Source organism: Silene latifolia, chromosome 4 (genome assembly GCF_048544455.1).
Source record: "Silene latifolia isolate original U9 population chromosome 4, ASM4854445v1, whole genome shotgun sequence".
Lineage (NCBI taxonomy): Eukaryota > Viridiplantae > Streptophyta > Magnoliopsida > Caryophyllales > Caryophyllaceae > Silene > Silene latifolia.
The window spans coordinates 23203396-23213748 of record NC_133529.1 but is presented as its reverse complement, the minus strand read 5'-3'; the positions used below and the strand labels follow the sequence as shown (position 1 = coordinate 23213748).

The 10353-nt window shown below is 35.8% G+C and overlaps 2 protein-coding genes across 3 annotated transcripts; one reads left to right on the top strand and one right to left on the bottom strand.

Moving 5' to 3' along the window:
• The first annotated feature begins 271 nt into the window (after positions 1-271).
• LOC141653255 (phosphoserine phosphatase, chloroplastic) lies at positions 272-4534 on the top strand. Of its 2 annotated transcripts, none has more exons than XM_074460965.1 (8): positions 272-533; positions 1231-1465; positions 2151-2283; positions 2373-2480; positions 2910-3003; positions 3207-3356; positions 3445-3498; positions 4214-4534. In XM_074460965.1, exons 2-8 carry the CDS (start codon positions 1240-1242, stop codon positions 4340-4342), a joined length of 894 nt encoding a protein of 297 aa, XP_074317066.1. In that variant the 5' UTR covers positions 272-533; positions 1231-1239; the 3' UTR covers positions 4343-4534. The 2 variants fall into 2 exon arrangements, with proteins under 2 accessions (XP_074317066.1, XP_074317067.1); XM_074460966.1 differs by having other exon boundaries at positions 292-533; positions 1228-1465.
• Positions 4535-5323: 789 nt separating this feature from the next.
• LOC141653256 (uncharacterized) lies at positions 5324-9845 on the bottom strand. The gene is made up of 4 exons (XM_074460967.1): positions 9663-9845; positions 9499-9567; positions 6661-6767; positions 5324-6215 (listed from the first exon to the last, which is right to left on the bottom strand). The coding sequence occupies exons 1-4, from the start codon at positions 9802-9804 to the stop codon at positions 5667-5669; spliced, it is 867 nt and encodes a 288-aa protein (XP_074317068.1). The 5' UTR covers positions 9805-9845; the 3' UTR covers positions 5324-5666.
• Positions 9846-10353: the final 508 nt, after the last annotated feature.

Here is a 10353-nt window from a genome sequence, read left to right as displayed (position 1 = left end):
GTAGTTTATAAAAGTTGGTAAGTCTTTTTAAAAACATGGACTCTCTGTAATCGCTCGAAAAAAGCTTTCTTTAATAATATAGATAGATAGATAGATAGATAGATATAGATTTCATAACAGATACCGATTTAAACCCAATTCTATTCCGGTTTGTAAAACACCCGCTTTTGAAAACCGGGTGCCCAAACAGAATTAAAAAACCGGTTCGGTCGCCCAATTGGTGACCACCTACCCCCTCAATTAAACTCTCCCAACTAACATAAATAATCCTGTTAATTACCTGACCAACGAATCATATATCTATGAATAACTTTTTTCCCTTATGAATTTACCTTCGGAATATAAGAATATATGAAAATTATAGAATTTTACAAATTTTAAGATTATTCCACATTATATTTTTAGTAGTGGCAAAGTGTAACAAAGCATCATCATTCCATTGCCACAATTTTGTTCAACAGATCCCTCTTTTATTTACAAATTTTCAGCCATTGCTGTCTCTTCAATTCACAACAGCTGCTCATCTTATACTGGTAATTTTTTATTTTTATTTTTCTAATTTGGTGTTTGTATTATTTAATGTCAAGTCTTTTTTGATGGGTTGAATTAATTGCTTTTGATTGTTCATTTAGAGTTTAATAACAGCCTTATACCCCCAAAATGATTCGGGATCGGCTAACATGAATCATTATTTGAAACCGTTAATGACCGGCTTGTTACGGTTTTCTGCCTTATATCTTGTAAAGATCAATTTTTTATGAAAAGGTAGTTTTGGATTCCCTTTGTGAAATCCAACTTCACTTTCATTTGCTGCTGATAATTCTGAAAAGATAATATTTTTATGCAAATTGCCATAATGCCATGGCAGATTAATACTGGCATTTGAGTTATGTTTGCCATTGCAGAAAAGTTTCTCCTTTGTTTGATGAAGGAAGTTGTGGATTATATTGTGTAGATTAGGGTTTGATAGTTCAATCGCCGCGTATAAGGTTGTATAGTTTGAAGAAAATTACGTTTATGAAAGAAACCAAATTCATGTTTCCTGAGGAATTAAGCTGTGCTTTGTGTGTAATCTCCCTGGGAACGTTTGAAGGTTTGAACAAGTGTTGTAGCATTGTAATGAGATTGTTGATCACCAAATGAGTCGGCATTCAGAAGAGGAATAATGCGAGAATACAATTAGAATATAGTATGTTGCTCTCATGTGTGTTTTTGAATTTTTTGTAGCAGATAAGCTTGATGGATTCGTTGACGAGGGCACGCGTTGTGCAAGTTCCTGCAGATCACTTAAAGCAATGTAGCCGGTCTTTTCTCTATAACTCGTTTCCTAGGGTAACTTTAAAGTTACATCAAAGTTCATTTGGGATGCTAAAGACTTCCAAGATCATAACTTGTGCAGCTTCTCCAATCCAGCCACTTCAAGCTTCAACTACAAATCGCTTTGATAACACACTGCCGTCCAAAGGTTGTTTTGAAATTGCGATTCTAATTAACTTGTGTGAATTATTTATCTCATAACTGAGGGTGTGGTGCTCATTGTTATCATCTGCTTTCAATTTTTTTTTGCACAACGGGCTGATTCCATTATTTTGAAAGCAATAACTTGGATGATTTGTTGGTTATTTTAGGAGTTATGTTCTGAGCTATTCTTCTTGATAAATAGGTGATTGTTTTCCTTATCTTTGTAAAGTTGACGTATGTATTTATGTATGTCGAGAGTACCTAATACCTTTAGTTTTGAAAGGAGGATTTCAAGATGTTTGGTTTGTTTGTCCCTTTTGTTGTATTACTGTTTGGTGAAAAATCATTGTGGCATACTATGCCCGTTTCTGTATGCTGCTTTACCTCTGTGCTGCTCTTGGTTCTTAATAGTTGAATTGATTGTTCTGTTGAACTTACAGACATGTGACATGAGACTCCTTTCCTTCCATGCTGAATGTTTACGTTCTTTGATTGTATCTCTTGGACTTTTCGGTGTACCATCATAGCTTATGGCATCTGCTTGTGAAAAGGAGCGTCTCTCCTACTCATTCTGGGTCACATTATGCCAGGGTGCATCACGTGATTTCATTAGTATTACATCTTAATTACTGTATGAGCAATGTTTTATGTTCATCCTGTAATCGACATCTTCCCTCGTGTGCATGCAGAGGTGCTTGAGTTATGGAGAAACATAGATGCTGTTTGTTTCGACGTTGATAGCACTGTCTGTATAGATGAAGGTATTGACGAGTTCGCTGAATTTTGTGGTGCTGGAAAAGCAGTTGCAGAGTGGACATCAAGGTTGGATTTCTTTTTCTTTTCTTCTATATTTTCGTTTTTTTTAATTACTTTAGAAGCCTTCTAAAGCGTGTTTAATATGATTCTTACAGAGCAATGAATGGATCCGTTACTTTTCAAGAGGCATTAGCAGCTAGGCTATCCTTGATAAACCCATCCTTTTCCCAACTCCAGGATTTCTTGGAGAAAAATCCTCCAAGGTATGCTAACACAACGGAATAATGGCTTACATGAAGTGTGTGGATTTGATTTTGTAGATTTCCCATAAGATATACATGTATAATATGTAAACATGCATAGGCACTAACTGTAAAGACTATGATATCGTCCCCTTAAACAACATGGTTTCAGATTCGCTGGTTTTATGGCCTGATCACCAAAGTAGAGCTAGGCTACTAACAAGCAACATCCGACACTGGTATGGGTCGTAGGGTCCAGACTCATGTAACAGGGTTGAAATTAAGTATTAAATTGCTATGTCAGTTCATCTAACCTTAGTAAAATCAAAAGCTGCTACTTGGTACTTAATATCATAATATGTGATTTTATGCATCGTGCGTTCAAATTTATTCCCAAACATCTGGGTGCCCGTTGTTATTGTTTTTTAATCACTTAAGCGTTTGGTACAGTCTTTCTCCTGGAATAGCTGACCTGGTGAAGAAGCTAAAGGCTAAGAACATTGATGTATATTTAGTATCTGGAGGCTTCCGTCAGATGATTAATGTAAGCCAATTACATGAGCTATTTGTTTTTTCTATGGTTCACGGCAAATTAATTAATGGGTTAACTCTCCATTTGATCCCGTTGGGGAGATAGTATTCTGTTGATGATCAACTGTGCAACAACATATAACTTTTGTTCGTACAATTGATCATGTATTATAAGTTCTTTTCATCTTTTTATTGAGATTTTGCCTTTTGCTGAAGCCTGTTGCATCAATCCTTGAAATTCCACTTGAGAACATCTTTGCCAATCAAATGCTTTTTGGAAGCTCGGGGGAATTACTGGGGTTTGATGAGAATGAACCTACGTCAAAGAGTGGAGGAAAACCTATAGCTGTTCAACGTATCCGAAAGGTTTGCTCAGCTGCAGTTCTTTAGTCTTTACATTGTGTTATATTAAGAAGAGAATCTTGTTGGGTTATATAATGGGGTTTACTTTCAGGCCCATGGGTACAAAACATTAGGCATGATTGGAGACGGAGCTACAGATCTTGAGGTAAGAAAATGGGTTACAAATCCTTAGTCCTACTGTACTTCCTGCTCTAGAGTCTGACATTATTATATTTCGGTTGAGCGAACAGACAATTTGTTTGTGAACTCTTGCCGTGTTCATGATCTATGAAGGCCATGTGCATTATGTAATATTCTTGAACTTCTAGAAACAAACCCTGCTGCTCACAATGTCGTTTGGAATATATCTTTAATGAATTACAACAGAAAAAAAAATGGTGTTCAGAATTCAGATCCTTCTAGAGTGACTCGATATCATAAACTATATTACAAGTCACTTCAGAAGCAGAAAACCAGTTTGCCTTTTACTGGTTAGTGGTTGATTGAATGTTTCTTGACGCTAAAAAAAAAATAGTGAGAATAGTAAGGCCCCCCGCCAAATTAGATAGTATGCTGGGAGTAGCATCAATAGATTACCAGACGTTAAGTTGTTTAACTGAGAATTAGACGAGACAAGGAGGTAGAGGGGAATATTGGTTCCGTTATCCTTGAAAGGCTAATGCTGGTTTCTTCGACGTACTTGGCAACGTGTGACAAAAATAGATGACACGTACCTTTTTTGATAGAGTACAAGAGAATTAGCATCTCTGAACAATGTAGTTATGTGACTGCTGTTTGGGAGATTATATTTAAGGTGGGTTTATCTTAGCAAGGTTCTCTGAATTACATGATGGTCTGATAAGGCATCTGTTCTTTTGTAGGCTCGTCAACCAGGTGGAGCCGACTTATTCATCTGCTATGCTGGAGTTCAACTCCGAGAGCCTGTTGCAGCAAAAGCCGACTGGCTTGTTTTCAGCTTTAAAGATCTTATCGATTCCTTGGAACAGTAACCTTCAGGGAAAAAGGCATTATGAACATCCCCATTTAAGCTTGTAGTCGCAAAGTGTATTCCCTGATCTGATCTGTGTGCTTTTCGTTATGGTGCTCAGAAATTTGTCTCAGAAACAAATCATTGTTTGATTTGATATTATATGAATTTTGAAATTTAGATTTTGTAGAGCAAGAATTTTGAAGAACTTCAACATATCTAAGCAGACGAGACTATAATTGGTTTTGCAGTTTTGCGCCCTCAAAGATACGAGATGGTGGCTTGGTCGATGATCCTTTAAGGGGTACGATCATACAAACATGAAAAGCAATGAAAAAGCATTAACAGCTATAATTTTGTTTTATCTATATAGCTTTTGTCGTTCTTCTGTTCGTTGTTGCTTTTTCTTTTTTTTTTTACAGTTCATCTCCAGGTGGGTTTTTACTCCATTTCCGGCTTTTCAGTGGTTGGCTTGGTGCCTAATAAAATTCCTATAGAAGGAAAAAAAGCAAGTTCTATCAAATTAGTTCAGTCGGTTTCAGTTTATGGCGCACAAAATGTACTCAGAGAAAAAAAATTGTGGGGGAAAGGACAAATTTAAGACAGCCAGCTCGAGCCCATTTTGATGAGATGCACCTCATTCGGGTTGTCGAGGTATAAATGTGCATTTTGAGTAAATTACCAGAACACTATCATCAAATAAGACTAGGCTATCTGAATGCAGAAGTTGCCAATAAAAGAAACCACCACAAATCCACAATGATGTTAACATTATTACTCCATGCTTGTAATATACACACCTTCCATGCTTCTACAACAGGCCAAAACATAGCGCATAGACAACAAGCAGTTTACATACCTTTGGCACAACCAAGGACAAAACCAAGGAAATATACATCATAGCTCATAGACAACAGTCAATTTAGATACTGCTACTAGGCCATTTGGTTGTCGAGCAGAGAATTACCCAAGTAAATCCAGCAGATGCAGAACACAACCCACAAACACGAGAAAATCGCTCAGCATTTATTCTCAAAAGCAGAGTGCAAGAAGAAAACAACAAACCAAAAATCCATAATACCGCCTTTGTTTGTAGCATCACTAGCATCTCTCTGAGCAAGGACATAAATTAAGACACTAAATTATCCTAAGAAAGACACGTATAACATATTCAGTGAAGAAGACGTAATCAACCAGAATTAAACTATAATGACACGACCTTGGTCATCAAACAAATGTCTGACATCATATTTGCAACAAGGAAATGGCTGTTGCATCGCTATACTTCGAAAATGTTGAATACGCTGCCAACCAGATCTTACTTCGGCCAGAATTATTGTTAATCATCAAGCCTGTTTGACGACGTTATCAGGCTCATCATCCCCGAAATTCCCTTCTGATGGCCCAGTGGGCTCCAAGTCTCCGCCAGTAGAACCATCACCAAATAGATCGCTTCCACCATTGCCCAAGCCCGCACCATCCTCAAATCCACTACTGCCAAATCCAGTGTCAGCAGTGACATTACCACCAGCAGCACCCCCACCAAAGAAGGAATCACCCGCTCCAGCAGCAACTCCTTGGGCTGCATTGGCACTAGGATAACCTCCACCATATCCACTAGTGTTACCACCACCATATCCACCACTGTTACCACCACCATATCCACCACTGTTACCACCGCCATATTGTCCTCCACCATACCCACCACTGTTACCACCACCATATTGTCCTCCACCATACCCACCACCACCGCCGTAACTTTGCTGGCCACCGCCGTAACCACCACCACCACCATAACTTTGCTGGCCACCCCCAAATCCACCACCGCCACCACCAAATGAGCGAGGTGCTCTCTCTGTTGCGTAATTCACCCTCACTCTACGACCTTGGAGATCCTGCATATAAGTGAACATTGGAAATCTTAATGCAGCTGTCAAGAAAGAAAGACTTCAGAGCCTCAAACGTGCGGAATAAACATTAGACAGATTGTGACACAAATTATTATGCTAGCCCAAAACAATTAGAATCAATGAATGTAAAAAAGTTTTTGCTGAAACTATAGTATATGCATTATAGTATATGCATTTCATAGCAGCATTATAGTATATGCATTTCATTACAGGCAAAGTAAATAAGGTGGACAAAAAAACAAACAATGAGCTTGAGAGTTGAGAATAGGGGCTGATTCATGTTGGGTTATTACATAGGGTCTCTGGAAACATTAAACTAAAAAAAAAAAATGTTCATTTTGAACTTTAGTGTTAAAAATATATAATCGTAAAAAAAACTTTTCTGGGACCGCCATAGAAACGAAACATATACAAGAAGTGAGAACAATACCTGTCCATCCAGTGCCTGGAGAGCACTAGAAGCCTCTTCAACAGATGCAAATGTGACGAAGCCAAAGCCTTTGGACCTATTCTGCTCCCTGTCAATAATGACTTTTGCTGCAATGACAATCCCAAAACATCAGACAAAGGGAGAGTAGCGTGAGCATGTACAAGAACTTTGCATGCAAAAAAAGTACAGGAAAATAATCGGTGCTAAGCTGTAGGCCCTGTGCCTACAACCAATTCAAAACAGTCGCAAGAAACATATCCAGAAAGCATGTTAAAATTATTTAATCATCAAAGAAGAAGGGAACCCAACCATAATCTGTGGAAGGCTAAAACCATGTTGAAAAGTACACAAGACAATTTTAAACAAGTCCAGACACATCGAAAAATGGATTTTGAAAGCTAAATAACACGACTATGCCCTGAAATTGCTTAAGCACAATCAATTTTTACAATAGTTAACAGCCCGTATTCGACACCATAATTCAGGATCCATGTGCAATAGATAACTGAAACTACGCCACAACACAGATGGAAACCCAAAGTTTAATTTTATTGTCCACTTGGTAATGGCAGTAGAAGCAAACAATGATAAAAGAATGGAGCAAAATAACAAATCCTCTATTTACTAAAAGAATACGAAAAAATAGGAATTTCCCTGCCAAATACACTCTAGCTAGAATTTGGGCCTAACTTTTGAGGCTATTTTAGACATATGTTGGGCCTAACTTATTATGTGTGATAATTTTTTCAAGCATCGAAACTTTCATAGTTGTAACTAATATTTTTAGGCAAAATATTTTACCCTTTTCATCTTACAAATCTTAAATCTTACTCTTAAATATAATAAAATTTAAGATATTGTATAGATATTACTCATATTATTAAATTAATATGATTTTTCACTTTTTTTCTGTCTTTCGTATTTGTTGCTCCGTATATTAATAAACATTACAATAACAGACAAATATTACAAATATTTCTCTCGAGGATTTAATATGAATAAAAAATCACAAGTTTTTTCAGATATATTGACACTTATTTATTTTTATTTTGATAAATACCATTTTGATAAAAATAGTTTCAGTTAAACTATTAACCTTATTGTAGATTCGAAAGTTAAATACAAATTATAGTTATATGGAGACTATTTAGTTTAATTGTGAAATTCTCTATACCCTACTAATCTACAATCTAAAATGATTATTAATTATTTTTTATATTAACTATTATATTATTTAAATAGTATTGAAATGCATCCATTTCCTCTGCATTGACCTGGTCTATGATACTATCGTAGTGAAACAAGGGATCTAAAGAACAATAGAGGCTAGGCTATATTAGTAGCACAAGTAAACTCTTTATTTTTAAATTTAAGATTTTATTATATAATAAAATCTTAAAACATTTTGGAGACAAAAACCAACCACAAGGGATGAGACTACCCATAAAGCATTTGATCATGATGTAAGCCTACTTGGGTCTTGAGCATTTATTTGTAAGAACGTAAATCCTTCCCAAATAATCATTCATATGGCTAAGAGATTTATTTTATTTTCATTTTTATTTGGATTTTTCTCGAGCCGGATAATGAAAAATCAGCATATGCGGCAGCGGCGGATCTACGTTGAAGGGGGAGGGGTCCAAGGACACCCCAAATCCCACAAAAAATTGATGTGGCAGTTTACTTTTGTCCGAGGACCCCATATGCTTGGTTATGGGACACCACAATCAAATAATGACATTCATCTCACAAACGAAGGGTAAAAGAAAGATTAAAAAATACTCCTATTACTCTATTAGTCTACTACACCTATAAGCATGTGCTGACATGCATATGTACAAATTATAATATAATAATATTAAATGTCAATGTAATAAACTAATTTTAATCTTCTTTTTCCTGTTTCGTTTTTATATAAATCTTATTTACTTCATACTTATAGTTACACACTTGCACTGCTATCAAACTCATGTTCTCCCATTTTCTCCCACCTGTTTTATACTTGGATCCTCAAGTAGTCTCAGTTCACAAATCATTAATAAATATTTGATGATCATATATATAGTGTATTTATTTTTAATATAAATACTAAAAGTATGCAATTTAGTTAAAAAATTCCTCCGTGTGCAAATGCAACTTTTCATCCCCATTTCTAAGCCTTTACAAGAATTTGTTGTCATATTTGGCGAGTATTTAATTTCATTTTTTTCAAAATTTACATATCTAGCAATGTTATACTTCTTCGAATCCGTATCTATGAAACTTATCAAAAAGGTTTTTATACAAGAAATACAAAGTGTATCAAAATTCAAAGGTACTAAACTACTACGGAGTAATAACGAATTCGTATGATTCAATTTTTTTTTTCAATAAAATAAAGGACCCCAGAAAAATTAATTTCTGGATCCGCCACTGATATCCGGCTCTTTCGTGGGATGAATTGAATTGCACGGGATCTACACTATTAAATATTTTAAAATAAACCACTCTCTTCCTCTCAAAAAAAAAAAAAACTCTCCATTTTTGTAAATATGAAGTTTTTCGAGATGACCCTTTAACTTTAATTTTTATAAAAATATAGCAGTCCAAAAATTATACCATCCTTATGAAAAGGGCTTTTATATGATTATACATTTCATGATAATTTTCTTTATATTTTAAGAGATATTGAAGAGAGAAGGGAGTGTCACTAAAAGTAAAAATGACATATACAAGGGAGTTTATTTTTAGAATGTATTGCCTGCAATTGACACCAACAATTATAGCAATGTCACAAATAAACATACATTAGGCCACTCTTTTTTCCACAATGTTGGGGATTGCAGTCGTAATACTAACCTTCAATAACCTGACCATACCGAGAAAAAGCGTCGTGTAAACCATTCTCATCTACCGAGTAAGAGAGACCTGCAATCATCATTTTCCATACATACTTGTATAAGGAGACAAAAACATGGGTACGGCCGTATGGGAAAGCTATCATAGTAAGTTCCAAAAAGTACCTCCAACGAAAAGTTTTGAAGATGACATGCATCTTAAAGCTTGGTAGATAGAAGGGTTAGATGCTGAAATCTGCGAGACAACTCCAATCTGTTTGCTCACACTCTTTTTCAGAATGCTCCCAGCCCTACTGAGAAAAGCCATGCTTACAACCTAGGAAAAACACTCGCAATAATAGAAGAAATAATAGTCAAAATTAGATCTCGGCATATCTTCATATATAGTCTCTTCTAATCACAATAGTTACCATGCAAAAGACGCATGTACCAACTCGGATCGATATCGTTAACTTGATAAAGAAAAAAAAAGCTAACTGCAAGCAATTACATGGTTCATTACATTGCAACTAACCCACAAAACTGAGCAGAAGTATCACATAGCCCAAATAGTAACATGATTGCACCTTTCAATCAGCTCAGTAAAAAATATGCATCAAGTTCCCTATTCAGTATGATGATGACTAGTTTTTTGGTTGTGCATCCTTTTACACAATATTGGTGTAACAACCTCAGAGTAAACTAATTGCTCTAAAAATAATACTCACTCCTAGTCACTCATTTATTCCCCCTTCCACGTTGCACAAGAAATAAGGGATTGATTTTGGACCACACAAAACCCCCACATGCAATTAAATTTAGACCACATAAAACATTCTAAAAAAGAAAGAGAGAAGAAAATCCGACTAGCTTCGAA

Excerpts from the sequence above, each read along its gene's own strand:
- LOC141653255 (XM_074460965.1), top strand. The coding sequence starts at position 1,240 with ATGGATTCGTTGACGAGGGCACGCGTTGTGCAAGTTCCTGCAGATCAC. Across the intron at positions 2,284-2,372 it reads GTTGCAGAGTGGACATCAAG|AGCAATGAATGGATCCGTTA; the intron begins GTTGGATTTCTT and ends TGATTCTTACAG. Across the intron at positions 3,004-3,206 it reads GCTTCCGTCAGATGATTAAT|CCTGTTGCATCAATCCTTGA; the intron begins GTAAGCCAATTA and ends CTTTTGCTGAAG.
- LOC141653256 (XM_074460967.1), bottom strand. The coding sequence starts at position 9,804 with ATGGCTTTTCTCAGTAGGGCTGGGAGCATTCTGAAAAAGAGTGTGAGC. Across the intron at positions 9,568-9,662 it reads TTCAAAACTTTTCGTTGGAG|GTCTCTCTTACTCGGTAGAT; the intron begins GTACTTTTTGGA and ends TGATGATTGCAG. Across the intron at positions 6,768-9,498 it reads GTATGGTCAGGTTATTGAAG|CAAAAGTCATTATTGACAGG; the intron begins GTTAGTATTACG and ends TTGTCATTGCAG.